Below are 22,167 nucleotides of genomic sequence, written 5' to 3'. Positions count from 1 at the left end.
TCCAGAGTTGCTCAACACAGATATATATGACAACATTTCAGGACTTTTTAAAAACCTGAAAATTCCTGCTTACTTTACATTACGTACAAAAACTTAATACAAAATCAATTGTGCAATCTTGCCAATGTAGTAAACTTCGTGCTTTGTTGATCACTCACAAATCTTGTGATGGACTTTCTGGTAGCAAAAATTAAATGATGGCACCGGTTCTTCTGTTTTATTCCGGCAGCATTCAAAAACACTTCTTTCTGAAATGTGTACTCTTGTGTACTCTTTGCTGATGCTTTTAAAAATAAATAGGAGAAATATCAGGCAATGCCTTGAACAAACACTACCTGCACTAGTATGGAGTGTTGGTGGCGATGAGCCAAATTAAACCGGCTCTTCTCTTAAAAAAATCTTTAATCTATTTATTTGACGTGAAAATTCATGTGATTTCACAACATTGGTCAAAAGGCCTTAGCTTTTCAGCAGCAGTAAAATTAGCACAAAGAAGCAAAGTTGAAACAAACATGTACAACAAACTCTCCATCAATACATATCAATAAAACACACATACATTAAAGGGGAACACCACTGAATAAGGCAAGTTTGTTTACAGGTGTTGGGAAGAACCACTGCATATACATTTTTTAAAGTTATATGAAGCCCTTTGTGGCCCGACAGGGATCTGTGTTAAGTCTGATACTGCCTCGCATGATGTCACTTGAGACAGCTTGAAAGAAAAATCTGGAAGTGTATAGTTAGAGGGGAAACGCCACGAGTTCTCGTAGCCTGCTCCTCCTCAAGGCTAGAAGCTCGAGGCTACATTAGCTACTACTAGCATAACACATACAAACCTCTGACCAAACTGCTAGCAGGCGAGTTGCATTGTGGGTACTGTAGGCTCCAGATTGTGACAAATAAAAAAGACAATATCTACAGCAATGCACATTGTAATTCAGTGACCATAATAAACAGAAAAAGTACTATAAATTACACGTTATCGAAACACAAAAATGGATATGAATAGCAAAAGGGATGTTAAAATGGGAAAGGCGATTCTAATCAATTGAGTGTGTCCCTTTAATCATCACCACCACCACCATCATCATCACCACCACCAGCCGCAAGATCATCGTCATCATCGTCGTCGTCATCGTCGTCGTCATCATCATCGTCCTCCTCCTCCAGGCCGTCCTCTTCCTCATCATCGCCACTGCTAGGTTCAGACTCTTCATCATCTGAACTTTCAGAATCTTTCTTCACCTTTTTAACCATCAGATGAACGGCCTCTTCAGGTGAACTGACCCAATCCCCACAAAACAAATTAAATCACACATACACACACACAAACATATACACGCGCACACACAGCAGTGAAGCAGGCTATTCATGAATGTTTGTATAGTTTGTACCCAGAATCCTTATTTTGAAACGAACCCAGCCAGAGTACCACAGAGAATTGATGTACTGCTTCCTTCCGCGGACAAAGATGACCAAAACATCAGTTCAGGAATATTTCTCCACCAAAATCAGTTCACCTGTATTCAAAAGTTAAAGTGGCACAAACTATGACCAAGCAGTTGTTTTGGCAGCAGCTGCTCAGAGAGGAAAGCAAAGGTTTTGCCGAGAGCGGGCAATATAGAGGGCATGTCATAATTCACCGCAGCAGTATCATGTATGAAGTGCTTTTTAGGAATGTAATCGATTATATGTTTAATGTGATGATTTAGTTGGAAGCTTAATTCTATAACACATCACACTTCATAAAATAATAATCGGACAGTTGAAAAATGAAACAAATCAAAAGCCATAGGTCAACACTGCTGCTGTGAATTCAGGTCAATGAACAGGCTCCAAGAACAGTGTAGGTCCCTCTATATTTACATTTCTTACTTTACAGTTTAAAAAACTCTGAATAAAATTAAGTTAGTAATAATAAACACTGGCAACTTTTGGTAAAACATATAAAAGATTTGTCATTAGAACAAATGAGAAGGGCAGTACTTTAATCTAACACTGAAGGACACAATACTATCTGAGAGGTTCACATTGGAGGAGCAAAGATGGAAGAAAAAGATGCCTCCCCACCATAAAATGTAATTGGTCTTGTCCGGCAGAGAGAACCCTAACAGCCAACTCCACACCAGTCCCGAGAAGAAGAGGAGCTCTGGCTCTCACCACACAGTCGGGTCCTTCCACACGCGTTCCTTCGGGCGCATCTCAATGTCCGTGCTCATGTGCTTTCTCTTGTAAAACTTCACCGCTACGAAGATACAGACGAGGATCAGGATCACACCACAGGCGCCTCCAACTGCCGCTGCCAGGATACCAATTTCAGAGAGGGAAGCTGGAAGCAATAGGAACCAAAATGAGTGATAACTGACCGTAAAATGTCCATGCTTCCTGTTGGGAACTGCTGCATGCATTCCACATGCCACTGCACCCCTACCTGTTCCAGGGAAGACCTTGACCTCTGACCTTCCTGTGGAACGGCCTACAGGCAGTACTACAGCAGAACAACTAAAATACTACCCTCTAAATACATCCTGAAAACATTGACAGTAATGACTGAATAGCAAAAATACGATGAAAGTTCAACAATTTAGAATTTTATTTTGCTGTAGTAAATGTGATGATGATGCAATGTGACAGACTTTTCTTCTTAGCCTGCAGTGATGCCAATCTAACCTTTGTTGACAACTTTGAGGATGATCTCTCCATTGCTGCCGTGCACATCTGGACGGTTGCGCACCTGGCAGATGTAGGTGCCATTAAAAGTCGGAGGCACCTCATGCAGCGTGATGGAAACGTCTCGTCTCATAATGTCTCCTGACCACACCGCATGGCCTTTAAAACGCCCGGTCTTTGGAGGGTATGGTACCTCCTGGTAGTAAAACACCTAACACAAAGACACACACAATACAGCAAACTTGCAAAGACTGTAGAAGCCCAAAAACATTTTAGCTGGCTAACATAACCTTGTGTCTACAATAGCTTTTGGAGTGGGAGTGACCTTGTTTTCTGTGCTACCAGAAGATATGCATATCATGTTGTATGAAAGCAAGACTTAAAGTAATGTACTTTGTATGTGTAACCATTAGCAGCAGACCAGCCATGAGCTCTTCTGTTCTTTATTCGATTTATTTATTGTGCAGCGCAAGGCATTTCTTCATATAATTTCCTTTGGATCGCTACCTCTATTTTGAAGTGTGGAGGAGCAAGCTATTAGCAACTTAAGATTGTCCACCGAGAGCTGTTAAAAGAGAGCAAATATATTGAATGGCTTTTATTACAAGAATTAGATTAAAACAAACTGTGAGAATCAACACTTTTTGAACATATTCAAAGCATTTTCATTAAAAAAAATATATTTTTACACACCGACTCATCCGATCCTGAATTTATGGGCCGGAAATTCCAGGACACTGTGACAGACATAGTCGACACCGGCTGATCGGAAGTGAAGGTGCACTTCAGTTTCACATTTGTCCCGTTGACCGCTTCCATCTCTTTCACTGTGTAAATAACTATTCCACTGACATATCGCACACCTGTGATAATGACAAACAAGTGAGAAAAAATAGCCATCAACATTACCGTAACCTCACAAGCCTCCATTGCCTGACTCATTCATGCCACACAAGTGGCATGAACAGTTTAGTTTAAACTGCCCTGGTCTCTCATTTCACTCTTCAGTTTCGGAGCATTTCATTAAACCACGAAAACAAGAGCAGGGCTGTTTGCACCAAACATAGTTAGCACTGCTTCTTTAACACAGAAACGTCCTTGACAGTTAAGAGCAAAGACTCAAGATATCTGGTGTTTACTCTCCGTGACTACAGTATAAACTGTGAGTCAGTTTCTTGTGATGACAACTGCTCACAATCTATTCTAAAGCCACTACTTTCTGAATTACTTCACTTCATTGCTTCAGTACAGCAAACAATTGAGCATATAATATAATAGCTAAGCTATGGGTCAATGATTGCATGTGTGTGCAAATACAGATGTTGAGATGCCTTAAAACCACAAAGAATATTAGGTTATCTGAAAAGACTCGGTTCGGATGTTTGTTATTCAACATCTGTTCAATAATACATCTTATTAGTCACATAGAAACAACAATGGTTCCTCATGTCTGACTTGAAACAAAGCATGCTACAGTGATTTCAATTTGGCAATTGTTAATCTCCTTCAAAGGGTTTGGCAAAGTTAAATATTTGAGCTAAATCTGCATCACACTGTCAGCCACAGTGATGAGCAGACCTGCAGACCCGTTCTAGGGATTAAAGCATTCCTTCTATTGAGCCACAGACAAGAAGAGGACAAGAATGTTCCGTAATCCTGGACAGGGAGGGATGAAATCAAATCAGTATGACTGTAGAAGAACATTCAACTTAACAGGATGAAAGTATTTAGCAGGACATGGTCAGGGTCTCTGTATGGTGAACACACAGGAACCGTTCTGTAAATGAGATCCAACTGAAAGATAATAATGATAATAGCGGGATCCCACATATATTACATCCTCTTATGGAGCTGACCATGCTTTTACACTAGGAGATACCTGATCAAATCAAGGAAACTGATTTTTAAATATGTGGGCATTTTGCCAAACTTGACGACAAAGATTAAATGCTACATTTGAATGACATTCATTGCAACCTGGACTGGCTTTGTTTGGAAACCAGAGGGTGTGTTTTAGAGGCCTGTGCAAGTACAAGCACATCGGAGACTTGTGGTTAAATCCTTTCAGGAAGCCTTCCACACATGAAATTAATTATTGAATACAAAAACCTAAATGACAAACACATGCTTTTCTAAACTCGATGCAAAAATTCTCTAAATTCATTTATTTTCAATCATATTTATTTGATTGTGCAGTACATTTAATTGACACTGAATTGACCAAAGAAAATCTGCATGAACTTGTTTAACAGCCAACAATCTTATCAGAAGGAACTGACATGAGATGGATGAGAAGAAGAATCAAAACTGAAAGTGGAATACATAAAATTCATTCAGTGGTCATTATTTTTTATTTATTAACCGTTGCTATTGTCCAACAATTAAATATAAATTATAGCAGCAATGGCTTATGGAAAGCTTTCCAATCCTTTCCAAGGCTTTGCATGAGAATGCTGCCAATAAAAACAGGTCTGTGCTACTTGCTAGAGAAGTTATAGTCGTGTCTTCCACAGTATCTCCCTCACTGAAAAGTGCTTGGGAACAGTATGATTTGTTGTGTTACTAAGCCTGCTCCCCATTATCTATCCGTTGTGACGCTATACGAGTGCTTATCAGAATGTAACTATGTTCAGATACCCAGGGGAACGTTCTCATGCTAGAAGTTCTACGACTGACTGGCTTTAACCGCAAGATTAAGTCTATTTTATTTTTAAAGACAAAACACCCAGTGCAAAAACACTTTTTCCTGCACTGGTCGATTTTAAGAGTTTGGTCAATTTTGATTTTCAGACTAGTGGTCCAGTGTCCAAAATACACATAGAGGTTTTTATTTTACTACTGAAGATAACATTTTAGAAAACAGAAATACTTCCCAGATTATATTATACATTAAATTGTCTTATTGTATAATATAATCTGGGGGAATTTAATTGTGATGTCTTTTAATTCTTTCTTCTTTTTTGCCCCATTTACCCATAGTGTCTTCAAAATGTCTCTAAAGGTTGTTTCCTCAACAAAGATCCTCATAATCTGAGCAAGAAGTATTCACTTATACACCAAACATCCGGTTTCATTCCTATCTATATTATGATGTTTTTTTACAGAGGAATTTTTTGTTTTGTTATGACTGTTTGCCCTGTGATGGACTGGCGACTTGTCCAGGGTGTACCCTGCCTTCGCCCCTTGACAGCTGGGATCGGCTCCAGCGCCCCGCGACCCTAATGAGGATCAGCGATTAAGATAATGGATGGATGGATGACTGTTTATAGTATTTGCTGATATATGGAGTGACACACAGAGTCTGCAAAAACCTTTGACACTCATAAACAAAATTAAACAACAACCCTGAACCTGGCTTTAACCTATTTTAATATTTATGTTCTGTAAATGTATTAAACTTAGCAGATAGAAGATATTTTTTGAGAACTTGTAACACATAAAAAAATGTCTTAATGTAATTAATCAACTAAGGAAGTTTAATGGTATCTACTAGTTAATTGTTTTAGCCAACTCATGTATTGTCTCCTATTAATTTAAATGTTTAAAAAAAACATTAAAATCACACACATTAACACTAAAATTGTTACCCTTGTTAAAGCACCTCCAGTCTAATCAATGGACTCTGGTGGCACATCTAGGGTTGATGTATAAATCAGGACATGTGTTGGGATGGATTTTGCCTCATACCTCGATCCCAACAGAGAACAGCAGTCTTTACTCACCCGTACCACTACTCCTAAACAGGTTTTTACAGTCAGTGATGTTCAATTCATATGATTGATGATATATTGATGATGAATGCATAAAATGACAAGTTGTAACACGGTGGTATAAAGGTATAATAATGGTATTATCTAATATCAGAAAATAGCCCATCAATAACTACCCTTTAGCAAAATTAACAAACAAACACAAACACGAACACACACACACACACACACACACACACACACACACACACACACACACACACACACACACACACACACACACACACGTAGGTTACATGGACCAATCCTCTTTAACACTGACACATTGGTAAAAGCCTTCATGTTAAGGTCTCCCTGGGACAACTGAAAATAACCAAACTCCCCATAATTAGTTTGGCTTCTTGGTGTCGGTGAGCAGTTCTGGGTCATAACTACCAGCACCCCTAAAGCATGCCTCTTCAGCACTAGTTTAGCTTGAGGGGACATGGCAGGCCTTTACTTGAAACGAGTTCTCTCCAGGAAGTTGTTCCAACTCACCTGGACCTAGGAATCCTCCCAGAAGAAGCAGCGGCCATATCCGATACATAAGATAACACATTGATACTCGGGTTAGTTCCTCAGTCAAACGTCCCTTCGTGTACTTTTATTGCGCGAAGTCATGAACGCGAACGTCGCCGCACACGGGGGTTTAATAAAGTGGCTTTCGGGAGAAACTCTGCTCGGTAGTGGAGACGTGAGTCACTCCGCGCGCGCACCCACACCTGATGGGCGGCGTTTCCTCTCGCACCTCTTGCACAACCTGTTAGCCTGCCTACCTACGCAACCTGTCACTCAGCACTGTGCGGCTGTCAGTGCCCCACGGAGCTTTAAGGTGTGGGTTTACAAGCGCGAGCACTCGGTCTTTGGTTAATAACTTCAAACTGATAACAGACAGGGGCTCCAGTTAATCTTTAATTTGGTTAATGTTCCTGCTGACTGGTACCATCTTGCGGACACATTGTCGCTTCACAAAAGAAACTAAGCACGTCGATATATGCAAGTGATGTTATGTAAAACTGTCGATTCCACTGAAACACTGTGCCTGCTGATTTCCCTCTGAATGCCTCTGAAGAAAGAAAACACTGAATTCCTTAACTTGATAGGTGTAGGCTACTCTAAGAAAGAGCACGAGTTACTGACATTTGTTTGGACTGACAGTTATGTCTGAAAGCTTGGACATTTAATTTTGTTAAGATGATGTCCCTAAAATTCCCAATGATGTTCTGAGACATCCCCACAAAATATGTCCAAGACAGATAACAATAGGTAATAATAACAACAGATTGTGTCTGATTTTCAAGAAGTTTATTTCCCTTGTTGAAAAATCTATACAAATTTAAATATTTCAAAAGTTGATCTGCTGGAAACAAGATGCATCCTGAAGGTTTCAAGCTCAACATTAGCATATGAAAACAAGTTACATATTGAACTATAATTGGTTTGAAAAGTTGTTGTGATGACTTAAACTCAGAGGTGATAAACATTCCTCCTTCAGCAGATAAATGTGAAAATAGCTTCTTAGTGTGAAAGACATACATGATTCTGCACAGGGGAGCTTCAACACCAACAGAGGGAGCAATAAGCATAACTGGATGGGACTTTAATTTAAGCACTTTGTCAGACGTATCCGAGTATTGCACCATAAAGACCTCTGTGGTCGATACACCTTATTCTTCTTCTGACAATACGATGCAGGTGATTTTTCACAATCCTCGAGATCTCAGACTTCAGCAAAGTCACATAACTTCCTTTTCTTAATGAGAGTGGCAACATCAAGCAGTCTCACCCACACGGCTTCATTTGCACCCTAACGAGTCAACTATTTGGTGATGCAAGAGAGTAAAAAGCAGAGATATTATGAAATACAAACTGGTACAGTGGGTTAGCAGACTGTCCAACAAGTGAATGATTCAGTTTTGGCAAGCATGCAACAGATCACCTGCCTGTCCAGCTGATCTCTGTTCCTCGAGAGATCAGTAACCAACACCAGCTCATGAACATGGAGTATGTACAACAAAGAGCATGGCGGTAAGAAGAGCACTGACACAATACTGGCTCAGTTGAGTCAAAAAACACACTGATTGAATTTCAACAGAACATTTATTTTGAAGTAAACGTGACTTATAGCCACAGTTCTACATGGGGATAGAAACAACTTACTGCTGAAACTAAATATTGTGCCAATGCCTCGTCGGTCTCGTTATAATACCTCACACACCCCTGCACCAGTCGTTAACATAGTCAACAAGTCATAAGGGACCACGCCTTCAAAGGGGAAGGAGAGAAGGAGAGGGAACATGATATGTCCTAATCAGAAGTCTCCTCATATTAATCATGGTGACAGTGGATTCGCTCTCTCTGCCTCACAGAGGCCAAAGTTGAATTGTTTCGAAATAAATTGCTGAGAATGTCCAACACACTGTTAAATACCAGTGGCAAAACTGGGACTACACATTGATACATGGTTTTGTGAATATCAAAGTGACAATAGAGACGGAAAATATCCAACTTGCGGTCTTCACCACTCTGAGGACAACCGCTCCATTTCTGTTGTTTACGTCTGTTTACGTCTGGCAGGTGTAGGGACCATTAAAGGTCAGGGACACCCACCGCAGGGTGATGGAGGCATCTTTTTTCTATAGCATTCCCTGACTACACTACATGGTGCCTGAGACGCCATTGAGATGGAGGCTGCAGCTTCTCAAGGCGAAATAATGCCTGAAACGCACACCACAAACACAGCATTTCAACGATAAATAACAATAAAACACAATATAAACATCTTTAGAACATTGTCACGAAACATATTGTGCCACGCACCGTCTCCTCAGTTCTCGGATGCAGGGATGTAAAGTTCCAGGTCAGTGATACAGACTTAGGAGTCACAGGAGAACTGAAACTGACTGCTTCCACCTAACCTCAAAATCTAAACCTCTATAGAACAACAAGCAATTCATTGTTGTCATAAGTTTTCAAATAAGAAAACATGTTGACGCCAAATAGCTTTGAAAGACATGTGGTCTCTAATCTGCAAGAACTAACTTGTCTTTGATATTTTGGGGATTTACAGTGCTAAAGAAACAGAGAAATTGGCACAAGGAACCCCACATGTTGTGTGTCGCTTGTGATCTTTGGATTGCAGTTTTGCGTCCATGTGAATCGGCATTCGGTTGAGAATAAAGCAACAACACCAGGGACACATTCTGTTAGCTGAATTTCGGTCAGTGACCTACTTTCGTACCTGGTTAATGATTGTGTGAGTGTAGAGTTCTGAAGGTCAAATAACACTGATCAGCCTGGGTAAAAAAATATTAATATGCATACCTATGTGTAAAATATGTCTGGTGTATATTAGGATTAGTGGGGCATACTTACTAGAGGCTGTGCAGTTGGGTGATGGGGACATGCATACTGTTGTTTACTGGTCAATTTTGTGTTAAGACATGACATTACTATCTAAACAAACCAAAGTGTTGCATTTGAGTGTTATGGAACAAGGACGTTTCTTTCAATGGGAGGGAAATATGTAGCTATAATATTGAGAACTTAAACAGCTCTCTAGGAAGCAGTGTTCTGGTGCATGTTTCTGGGGCTTTTATTCTGCAGGGAAAAAGAGGAGAGGAAATGTGTGTGTGTGTGTGTGTGTGTGTGTGTGTGTGTGTGTGTGTGTGTGTGTGTGTGTGTGTGTGTGTGTGTGTGTGTGGTGTGTGTGTGTGTGTGTGTGTGTGTGTGTGTGACAAGAATTAAAGTGCTTCCCGTCTTGTGCCAAACTACTGAGCATCGTGTTGTTGTTTTGTTATTATTGTAAAGTTTAGACGCAAGATAAACCCTCGCTACACATTTTCACTTCAAATGTAATCACAATCACGGCCGTAACCAGGATTTTAGAAGTATAAGGGACTCATGACGCTCAGTATTTTGGAACAGAAACCAAGAACAAGGTCTTTAAATTTGGATTAATGTCTGTCTTTTTCTGCTGTCAGAACAGCGGCTTGGTCACGTGACACAAGAACAACGCGTCATGTCGCCCTGGGTTTCGACTCGTTGATATGCATATTTAAGGTTTTTTTTTTTTTTTACAATTATCTTACAATTAATTTTATCCCGTGTGTTACTGTAACTTCCTCAAGCAACTAATACCATGATGATGATGATGATGATGATGATGATAATGATGATGATGCAATCTCCTCCCTCTCCAAGGTTGGTCAATTAAATACTTTAATAAAATTATATCTATCTATCTATCTATCTATCTATCTATCTATCTATCTATCTATATATATATATATATATATATATATATATATATATATATATATATATATATATCTGGTTAGATCTTGACTCAATGGTTGCTCTGTGATCTTGATCTGCAGATGATAGTGTTTTCTGACCAGTCATTATCCTGCACTGACACTGTCATTGAAAAAGTCAAATTGATCTTGCCTTCTAATAATATATTTGTTTTACTTGCCTTGTGGTGTATTTTATTCTCATAATATCCACACATATGTATAAAAAAGGGATCCAAATAAAGATTTAGGACAAATACATGTGCGTGCCTGTGTTTGCACGTTGTGTGCATGTGAGACACTACAAGGACAGGAGACACTAGAGACACAGTGAAGGTTTACATTATACAAATTATGATATTTAATCATTGTAATTGTGTACAATTTATATGTATAGAAATAATTTCAGACTATACTCAACAGCTAAAAATAGTATGATGATATTTCCAATTTTTAAATCATTCCCCACAACTGACAACAGCGAAAACAAAAAAAACAAACTGTGGTAGTTTTTATCGATATTTCCTGTGTTTTCTACACGGATGTGCCATAGTGTAGTGGCTAATTATACCCTGAATAAAAAAAGAAAATAAATATAAATTAAAGAAAATTAAACCAAAATAAAAAAGCCACCGATGCACCGTAGTTATGTAATTTACGCAGCTAAAAAGAATGCAAGGTCCATGCGGGAGTCAGCTTTTACTAATGTTTATTGTACCCTAAAACAATCAAACAAACAAAAGAACAAAAGAACGGCTCATGCTGCCTCTCCCATCCTGAGCTGGCGTTGTTGCTGGTGCTGGTAAAAAAAATCATAGGCCTACCCAGGTGCATCCCGGTCCTGTAACCGCGTACTTCTTTTTAAATACCCCTGGTGTCCACAGCATTACCCACTTAACAAACTAATCTAAAGACTAAGTAAACAACTCTCAAAAGAAAAAACTATCCTAATACATCAACAAAATATAACCTAAACAAACAACTGTAATCAAACAATTTTACTTGTGAATAAAATAACTTATTAGTAAATGGCTCCTACACATAGGAATGCACAACTTTGATTTCCTACAGTACCTGAATGCAGCGTTTGACCTAAAATGACCATGATGCATTGCGGTCAGCTGGCACGCACGGCGGGCTCTCAGGTCGGAGATGGCCCTGATGAGTTCACCGTCATACAGCAGCAAAGATGTCGTCAGGGCTGTACATAGTCAAAAACAAATAGTGTCCTCCATCTAAGCGGTATTTCCCCGTCGCCGGTGTCTGAGACCCACTACGCGTTTCTCATAGAATCCGAAGTAAAATGTTTTAGGCTGTAAAGTTGTTATTTGTCGTACTTTCAAATGAACGACCCACCCATGATTCACTGTGGGACCAGCGCAGTGTTTTTGTGCCCTGCGGCTTATCTTTCAGGACATGGCACCTAGAATCCGTCAGCCTGAACAACCTCCGCGCAGTACACAAGGTAGCCATACTTTTGGTGTATGGTGCAGATGGTTAGCAGGGGTTTAGTTATGGCCGTTATATTCCAAGTTTGGTACATACGCAGCCACAAAGGAATGGCTTCCCGACAGGCAAATCTCAGGGGGAAAAATCCCACTCAGCTATAGCTGACTGGCTGCAGTGCCCTCCAACGGTGTTATGTCTAATGGCGTCACTTCGGCTCTCTCCCATTTACAGACGCTCTGCAGTTTGCCTTTTTGACACACCTTTTGTTGTCTCATCGAGCGAGAGTCGGCCAGGGTTGCTAGCGAGCATCACCAGCCTCAACTAGCGTTACATGAAGTTGGGGCAAAAGAGTAACTTCGAAGCCGTGGGAGCCACGAAGCGACGGCCGACACCCTGCCAGGTAGTTTCCCTTGTAAATAAAGAACAAAATAATTTCTGTAAATCTTCATATTTTCATATGTACATGCAAAATGTGACGTATTGACGCGAGATGCAGCCATAACAGCCTCTCCAGTGTTTAGCAGGCTAGCTAGCTAACGTGCTAACATCAGACAAACGGTAACCTATCGGGATTAATGCGATCTGTTTTGTAATCCATAAGCGCCCGCTTTGAAAGCGAAAGTAGCCTTTATCCTTATTAATTAGGTCAGTCTGTCTGCTGTTGCTGCACCGAGATGGTTTTTGCTAGCTGGTCCCGAGGCTTTTCTCTTTTGACTTTCGCACCAAACTAAAATAATAAGAAGCGGCAAGCCATGTGTAATGCGTCCATGTAGCTGTATTTTTGGAGCAGTGTTTTATTGATCCATGGATAAGAGGTGGTGTCTCCTGTAGGATGAGTGGTGATGCTATGAACCCAGCTACAGTGGCCCAGCCAGGTGAGGATGTGCACGGAGATGACCGGTGGATGTCACAGGTTTGTGTTTTTATCATAAGTATAGGAAACATTCTTTATCCCCATGTATCATTAAAAAATACTATTTTTTTCCTTATGTAAAATGCATTTTAGCACCGAGATTATTATTATTTTTATTATTTCATAGAAGGTTTGCCTTCTTGGGCTTGCCCATGTCTTAACATTTAATTAGTTATTTAATTATACATACGTTAATAAACACAAACAAAACTGCGCCTACAAGAAAATGCATGGTTTATGGCCAGCTTCCCTTCATGATGAAACGTTTCATACAGTACTAACAACACATTAACTATTGCATTTGATGTGGCTGGAGGCTTGGGCTGTGCAATGTCATGAGGTGATGTTTTGATGGTACTCTCCATAATATTAGTGACAAGTGTGAGGAAAAGGTTGATGAGTCTATTCCCAAGACCTGTATTTATTTCAGATCACCATTATATCTAGTTCATTGTTTGGTGATAGCTCCTGATAGGTGAATGCAAGGTTAATCCTTCAAAGCTCATAAGACTGAGACCGTCTGCTTTACTCCAAGCGCTCTGTCAGATGGGCACCAGACTTGTCTTGTTGTGTGATGAGCTTGCAGGATTTTGTTTGACTGTGAAGGCTTTCAAGTTTTTACTAAGATTTAGAAAACTCATAACACAAAGGTGTTAACTCGGACTGATGCTTGAAAATTGGACAGGATTCAAGTGATTGCTTTGTGTGAATGAAATGCAATTTTTATTTAATTTATCGCAAATCACATTTAATACATCACAATTATTTTTTTACAGCACATCAGATTTGTGCAGGAGTGTAAGGATGCTGAACCAGACGTGCTTTTTGTAGGCGATTCTATGATACAACTAATGCAGCAGTATGAGGTGAGACAAAGTATTAATATCCAAACCTGTTTATTTGACTTCTCACATAGCACTAGCGTCTTAATTTAGATTATTTCTAAGTCACAATATTATTACACAATACTCAAGATACAGTGTAAATATACATACGTTTATGTTACCTCAATTCTGTTCTTACATTGGTACGTATGTTGCTGTAATGTGTTGATGCTTTGCTTGACATGTTATTTGATATTATTCACCAATGTCAGAAATTCGTATATGAAATGCACATTTCTGGTTTCCTTTCCACAGGTCTGGAGGGAGGTATTCTCGCCTCTTCATGCGCTGAACTTTGGCATTGGAGGGGACACCACCTGTAATGTGTTATGGAGGCTGCAGAATGGAGAGCTGCAAAACATCCGTCCCAAGGTGAGCTAAGCTTTCTGCACCTGGAGCTAAGCTTCAGGTGCAGAAAAATTCTCATATCAATTTTACTTCCGTTAGCCGCAACATACCAGCTGCATGCAACTGTTTCCCTCTCTGACACAAACTCAACAGACAGACAGTATTGTTTGTACCTTTTGTGAAAAGTATTTCATGAAGCTGTCCCTGACCTCATGTTGCTTGGTGTAGCATCAGCATGATGTCCGTGGTTGTCAGAGAGAAAAATTAAAGCAGAACAGCTTTTAATGACCCCGGCTGCCTTGTTGTTAAGTTGCAGTGTGCATTTGGAAAGCGTTGTAGCGGCGATGGGTCTGTTGTATCATCTAACTGTGCACCTCTGTAGCCTCACCGACAGGCAGTGTTGACGACTTGCCGACTTAAGACTGACGTGAAAGCACGTATTGTTCTGTAGTTTCTGTCTCAAAGAACAGTGGTGCTTCCGCGAGCTGCTCCGCCTCACAAAGCTCTCTCAGGCGGTCAGTCTCAGCTCTGCAGTGTCCGTGTCCAGATTGAAAATAATTAAAACTGAACTGAACAGGAAAACAAGTATAAAGTTAATCAATTGCTGGTCTTTAACATACATCTTTAAGGTAAGCAACAAACTGAACATAGACAAAAGAAGGATTGGCTTGTCCCTAACAGGGATCCTTACTACTGAACACACTGTTTATGTTGTTCCCTGATAAAATACAAATTGTATTACTGGTATCTGTTCAGAAAAAAGAAAACTGATCCGCAACGACCAGGTTCAGCAATGACCAGGTTATTCCACCAATGGATTTTTTCTTCCCTGATGACAATGCCACGATTCATCGGGCTCAAATTGTAAAAGAGTGGTTCAGGGAGGATGAGCCATCATTTTCAGTTCACACCGTAAACCCATTGAGAGTCTTTGGGATGTGTTGGAGAAGGCTTTGTGCAGCGGTCAGACTCTACCATCATCAATACAAGATCTTGGTGAGAAATTAATGCAACACTGGATGGAACTTAATCTTGTGACAGTGCACAAGCTTTTTGAAACAATGCCACAGCGAATGCGTGCCGTATCAAAGTTAAAGGCGGTCCAACGTAATATTAGTGTGTGTGGCGTTTTCTTTGGTGTCAACTTTTTTCTTTGTATGTATGTATGTATATATGAACATTAATAAAGCGTCTCTCTGTGGTCTTCTCCAGGTGGTGGTGTTGTGGGTGGGAACCAACAATTATGAACACACAGCAGAACAAGTTGCAGGAGGAATTCTTGCTATTGCGCAGCTGCTTACATCCCGCCTCCCCAAGGCAAAGATAGTTGTGCTGGTAAGTAGTTAGTTCTATGTGTTGTCCTTTACCGCAACTAGTTTGTTTTGAAGTATGTTGACATGAAATGTTGGGATTAGTCGAGTACCTTTTTTAAATGTCATGAACATTCCATGATATAGATAACAAATAATCAAACGTAAAAAACCCAGTTGATGTCAGTGATCCTCCCAAGTCGCCAGCTTTCAATTTCTGCTCTGTGTTAAGGAATATGCAGATACCTGTCAAAAAGGAATATAATATTCTTATCATATTTGTATCTGTGTAATTAGTTCAAGTTGTTATTTCTCCAATGGTTATTCAAAATGTACAGTGAAATACAGTGGCATACAGTTAAAGCTATGCTAAAAGGCTAATGTGTGATAATAATAATTAATTATACAAATGGTAAAAACAAAAAAAAAAGATGGTAAAAAAAAATGCAAAGACGTGTACTCCATATGTTAAAATATCAGTGACAAGCCGTGCGTTTCAGACTTAGGCCTTCTTGAGTACCGCGCAGTCCACATCAGGGGCGGACGAGCGGGAAAAAGTGTCCCGGACGTTACTGTCACGGATCACTCAATACACGGCGCGTTCATACAGTTCACCGACCACTCCGCCACACGGCTCCACCACGAGTATATGGCGCGGGGTACTGACCTGTGAAGCCGTTCCAAATGACGAGGAACAAATAAAAAAGGAGATGCTGTGAGCGACCGCGGCTCACCGACTTACAAAGCCACTTCAACCACGAGAGCGGACTCCCCCACCGACCAAAGCTCAATTACGCAGCTCAATTACGCAGCGCCCAACCGACGGCGCGCTGGCCCTCACTTGCATTGCGCCATGGGGTTTCAGAGACCCTCTCAGTCGCGCGTGCGTTAGACTCCTTGGTCCGTGTTTCAAGACGTGTCAGGTGGATTGCCGACATCACCACAGAACCCTGACGTCCTTTACGTCGGCCGATTCCACCCTTGCGACACAACGCGATTGAGGCCCAATGAGGACATTTCGCCCCGGTTGACAGTCGCGCCGAGAGCCGGGGGCCCCGTCCCTCACAGGAGTCACAGCAAGCACATAATCCACGGCCCCGGAAAGCGGCAAGGGCCAGGCACGAGCACTCTTAAGCACATGGCCGGAGCCGGTGTGCCTTCGGCCCGAGCTTTTCCAAGCCAATCTAAAGCCGGTCACAGCGCACTGCAGCAAAGGAAATACGCCCGCGAGGGACAGCACCGCAAGGGGAAGCACAACGCATATGGTCAACAACAATGCATGTTGTCCAAATCTATCCAATAAAAATGTGACACTGACACCCTGCACAATGCACAAGACCTTGCAGCACAGCTGCGCTGGCGGCAGCAGTGCACCTCGGCGCGGTGAGAGGCCGCGGGGAGAAGCACCAGCAGCCAGTGCAGCGGCAACTACAGCGCCGTCGCTTGTTTGTGATTAAATACGACTGCAAATGTAAAAAACAGTAACATAATCAGCATTTCACTCACTAGACGTACATAACTCTCTGAGGGAAATCGGTCATCAGCAAGTCCGAGTCCTGAGATTCTAGATTCACTGACAAATCACAGCGCTTGTTAGCAGAGGAACAGATGAAGGCACCGCTGCAAAGTGCAATTAGAAAATAAGCTAACAGGCAAAAATAATTATAATACATGTAGTGTATTTGTGAAAAACAATTACATTATAAAATGGCTATAACATTTAATCATTTTATTATATATGTTCAGGTCACCAGAGAAGGCTGAAACTTAGTTTATGGTTCTGCGTCACGTCAACGCCGTACCGACGCCGTCGACGTGACGCCGTCATTGAGCATTCAAAGTTCTGCGTCGAGGGACCGCGTTGCTCTGCAATTCACCGCCATGCCGCCAGGGGTGTGTGACTGTGTGTTTCCAGGGGTTATAAAGTCGGAGCTCATCAATATTAAAGAGCAAACGCTTATATTGCAAATGTTGAAGCGCAAACGACAAAAGACGTTTGCGCAGGTGGTCTGTAAGACCACTAAAAAAAAAAAAGCAACTGCCGGAAATTACGTTCTAAGCGGGCCAATCACAGCGCTTGCGGTCCGCGTCAACGCGACGCGTAGTTAGGATTTTAGGTACGCCGTCGACCTGACGCAGAAGCATAAACTAGGCTTTAGAAGGCCCTGACGACCCGCCACTGTAAAATATAAGTGTATGTAGATCATCAGCATTGTCTGCGTATCAGGGGGCCTTGAAAGATGTCTTTACCTCTGGCTTTCAATGGGAAATGCTCACATATTAGAGTCAAATTGATGCTCTCTTAACCCATTTTAAAGGAAAAAACAACTTCCTTAAACACAAAAGACAAGGTTTAACTCTCAACACATAACTATAAACACACAACTCAGAACTATTTTTGTGTCCCTCAGGGTTTGTTGCCTCGAGGTGAGCTACCCAACCCACTGAGGCAGAAGAACGCGGCGGTGAACGACTTCTTGCGATCCCGGCTGCCCCGCCTGGGCCAGGCTCTGCTCCTGGATGTGAGCGGGGGCTTCGTTCACTCTGATGGAGCCATCAGCCAACAGGATATGTTTGACTTCCTCCACCTGACTTCGACCGGTTACCGCACCATGGCGAAGCCCCTCAATGACCTGCTGCTGCAGATACTGGACGAGGCGCCTGAACCCAGGCGGGTGTCGCTGGTTTGAGGGCCGTGGCCGAGCAGCGCGTCTATTCAGTGGCATGTCTCACCCGCTGTTATGAGAGACAGGGTGAGACATGTCCCTGGTATCTGGAGGAGGAAGGGCCCACCCCGATGTGAGTGGGCCCAGGAGAGCTGTGGGATCCCATTCATGAGTGGAGGGTGCAGAAGAGGAGGAGAGACCTCACTACAGACGTAGACATTGTGATTGCAGTCGTAACTTCTATTGCAAAATGATTTACAAAGTCAGACTTCTCTGAATCACAGACAGATATTCAGAGATTAAGTGGCGCTCCAGTGGCACATACATACATACATACATACATACATACATACATACATACATACATACATACATACATACATACATACATACATACACACATACACACATACACACATACACACACACACACAGATTAATTTTAGCTTGTGGATAAAATGACTGGTGCCACGGAAACATGATACAAATAGAAAAACAATCCAATTTCTTCCTCCGCGTTTTGTTTGATCATCAAAACGGTTAGCTGTGCAGCTTCTCTCTTTAAAACTTGAGAAGTCCAGTGCACAGCGTACTCACAGTAGGCAGAACGTTATCCAAACTTGAGCAGTGATTCCCAACCCGCATGAAGGGACGTTCATGTGACGTCCCTTGGGTGTCACATGAACAATTATAACTTTAAAAAAATAAAAGTGGTGAAAATATATATATATTGCAGAGAATGTGCCGCTTTTCTAGCTCATAAAACAGAATGCTTCCACCTCTTAAGGCCAAATTAAAACAATCTTTGGTGGCATTTATTCCTGTAAAGTTTAACTTGTTGAGAACCACTCCTGAGATGCGTTGTAGTGAGCAGTATTTAAAAGTATTAGATAATTTTGCGAAAAGCAATAATCAAATGAAGCAAAAGTCATGTAAAATAATTACACACATTTATTCTGATAGAGTTGTGTCTGTCCCGTTAGTTATGCGTGCTATTTTATATCCTGTGAAAAAACAGGAGCACTTAGTTAAAGGTTCACTTTTAAACTCGGGTGTAACAAATTAAGACTAAGAAGTCTTTTTAGACTCCTGATCAACACAAATAGATCAATGTATATCTGGAGAGTTAACTACTTTTCCACAAACCACACACACTGCTAATCACTACTTCACCCTTGTGTCACCTAAAATCAAATGTCTAACTGGAACTCTAACGTTATTGGCTGCATGCTTGTTAAAATCGCGTATTCATACATAGTCGTTAGTGATGTGAGGCTGTTACAACACTCCCGAGTTGCTGCTTTGATGTGCAAACACGTCTGTCACACCCCGCGAGTGTATTTACATTTTACTTGTAGAATTACGTTTCACTATTTGTGTCCAGATGCTAAATTTACTGTGATTATTCAAATTTTGCTCCGTACAACTTTTTGACTGTTAACTGGCTAGCTGGTGAAGGACATTGTTGAATAGAAAGAATATGCCAATGACATTGTGTGTACACCGTTTTTCAGTCACTTTAGCAAAGCACTTAATTTTGTTTTTTACAACATACAAAACAGGAGCGACTTCAGCTCCAGTACTCCTTTCACTTCACCTTAGTGACCACAACACAAGTCATTCCTCATAAAAATACAGATTTGATTTTGGGTATTCCTTTCTGCGTCTGCATCTCACAATGTGACTAGCGCGGGCTCCCTCTCCCTCCTAACTACTCGGATATACAGTATTTTTCTTAAAGCCCACTATGCCATTTCTCACCTCTTTATTTCTCTCCGTGTTGTACTTGAGGTTGACTCTCACCCATCCCTGCCCGGGCCCTGACTTCTCTATGTGGTGTAGTTACTAAATATTTTTTGGAATGAAAAGTACACGGTTAAGCTACTGATGACGGCTATACTGAATATTGTCACGCTAAATGCTAAAAAGCAAACACAGGTCATGTAAAGAAAAGTGTTTGAGTCTGTGAGCTTCTACTGGAGCACACTACTGGAGTTATTTCTCATGTTCAAATTGTGGCCGAGAGTCTTTTGTCGAGTGTCGACATTCTCTGACGTTACTGCTGTCTTAAGCTCTGCACATTTGCGTGCCGTATATAAATAGTGTATGTGTGTGTGTGCCTTACATATTGATAGGGACGGTTGTCTACAGTGTGTCTGGTCCTGGATCAGTTGGACGAATGAGTGTGGAGAAGTGACCCCGGCTGTATATGAGACACGTGAAGCTTGAGGAAGTGATGCTTGAAGGGGTTTCAGATTGTGGGAGTGTGTGTTTGGTTTGATACAGCATTTGCACTGTTTTGGCTTGTCATGTACGTTTATTGAGGTAAAGCATTCCAATTAAAAAAACAAGGATCTAATAATGTGTTGAGTGATTTTCTTTTTTTTTCTTTTTATGTAATTGTTCTGTCCTAATTTTGCTCATCATCAAAATCCATTACCTGTGATCAGTGATTGTATTTAAACTTTCAAGAAAAGGAACGCACACACACCAGCAGAGGGAGCCATTTTATCAGACAACTATCAGAATGAGCCCAACAAACCTCACTGCTGCCTCCACGCCTCTTCTCCTTCAGCTGGAGTCCCTTACTGCCTAAATAATTTGCTTTCCTCAAGTGCATTTCTCTAATGTAATAATTCCCCAGCAGAACATAGACTTGTTTTAAAACACCCTCATTAAAGATGTAGTTAGGCGTGCTGGAGTGTACGTGACTGTTGGCAAGTTGTATAATACCTAGTTGATAAACCATTTGCTCACTTTTAATGTCGCTCTTGTTAATTTTAACACTGACCCAAAACTGTCCCAGCATAGCAAAAATAGTTAATCCATTTGGAGGCCGGCACCGCAGGCTGTCAAAGAAGTGTGAAGTTTGATGCACTGTTAACACATCGAGCTCGAGCCCAGAACTAAACCACTTAATGGCTGGATTCACGTTACGAGCTCACGTGTCCGACACAGGAATGACTGAGTCAAAGCTGATATTTTTACTAGTTTTTCCATCTCACAGAGTTGGGATGCTGTAAAAACTGGAAGATCGTAATCCGTATGTCAAATAAAATTGCATTGCTGAAACGGTACAACGTTGAAAGGCACTTTAAACGTCCAGTGAAATCAGAAACAAACACTCTGCCCACAGCTTCTGCGTTGCCATCTGAACCACATATGTTTAGACTGCCGGCGATCCACATCGAATATTGTTTTTAAAAGTCTTCAAACTGGCCATGTCGATTCTAGATAAATATATGACATGCTTCGTCTATCACCACACAGTTTGAATGGGAATTGATAACTTTCTAATCCTAACAGGCATACACATTGAGAGATGTGTCAACAGCAACTTGTCAACGCCCTGATAAAGTCTATATCTGGCCTTGTGTGCTGCTCCTGCTCTATGGACCTGTTGAAAGTGTGTCTTTTGTTCAGGACTCACAAGCTGGCCAGTGTTAGGCATCTGTAACAACATTTTCAGGGCCTGTGAACAGGGATATGTGAAGATACTCATTCTCACTTATCAGAGGGTCACTTAATGTTATACAAATACTTAATACTTAACAATAAAACACAAACATGTTCTATACACAATGTTGGTTTACAGGTGATGTTCCTTAAATTGATGCCCTCTGTGGAAATATCTTCTACAACATCGAATGTACTTTATAGAAATCTCTCATTGTTTGTTGACTTTCTTTGATCCCAATGTGATGCATTTCATGAATCCTCTCAGATGTCATGATTTCATAAATGATGAGCGATGTAAGCGATGTGGTGCTAGCACCATGTGCTGTGAACCTTTTTTCCTGGTCAAAAGGTTTTTTTTTACTTAACCAGGATCAGCCAGGCAAGGGCCCTCACAAGCACACTAATGCAGTAAAGTACTGAG

General features: G+C 41.1%; 2 protein-coding genes across 4 annotated transcripts; one reads left to right on the top strand and one right to left on the bottom strand.

Annotated features, from left to right (window-relative positions):
* mpzl2b (myelin protein zero-like 2b) lies at positions 1-7,091 on the bottom strand. Its single transcript, XM_068600800.1, has 5 exons — positions 6,921-7,091; positions 3,367-3,536; positions 2,674-2,884; positions 2,164-2,332; positions 1-1,285 (listed from the first exon to the last, which is right to left on the bottom strand). The coding sequence occupies exons 1-5, from the start codon at positions 6,979-6,981 to the stop codon at positions 1,066-1,068; spliced, it is 831 nt and encodes a 276-aa protein (XP_068456901.1). The 5' UTR covers positions 6,982-7,091; the 3' UTR covers positions 1-1,065.
* A 4,931-nt stretch (positions 7,092-12,022) lies between these two features.
* Positions 12,023-20,649, top strand: pafah1b2 (platelet-activating factor acetylhydrolase 1b, catalytic subunit 2). Of its 3 annotated transcripts, XM_068601124.1 has the most exons (7): positions 12,023-12,182; positions 12,398-12,566; positions 12,998-13,079; positions 13,856-13,945; positions 14,219-14,335; positions 15,524-15,646; positions 18,033-20,649. In XM_068601124.1, exons 3-7 carry the CDS (start codon positions 12,999-13,001, stop codon positions 18,309-18,311), a joined length of 690 nt encoding a protein of 229 aa, XP_068457225.1. In that variant the 5' UTR covers positions 12,023-12,182; positions 12,398-12,566; position 12,998; the 3' UTR covers positions 18,312-20,649. The 3 variants fall into 3 exon arrangements, with proteins under 3 accessions (XP_068457225.1, XP_068457226.1, XP_068457224.1); XM_068601125.1 differs by lacking the exon at positions 12,023-12,182 and having other exon boundaries at positions 12,254-12,566; positions 12,982-13,079; XM_068601123.1 differs by lacking the exon at positions 12,023-12,182 and having other exon boundaries at positions 12,257-12,566.
* Positions 20,650-22,167: the final 1,518 nt, after the last annotated feature.

The sequence above is a fragment of the Clinocottus analis genome, unplaced genomic scaffold (genome assembly GCF_023055335.1).
Source record: "Clinocottus analis isolate CAN_PGR_092001 unplaced genomic scaffold, fCliAna1.0.p SCAF_5, whole genome shotgun sequence".
NCBI lineage: Eukaryota > Metazoa > Chordata > Actinopteri > Perciformes > Cottidae > Clinocottus > Clinocottus analis.
The sequence above is the reverse complement of the archived record's forward strand: the minus strand, read 5'-3'. Positions and strand labels throughout refer to the sequence as shown.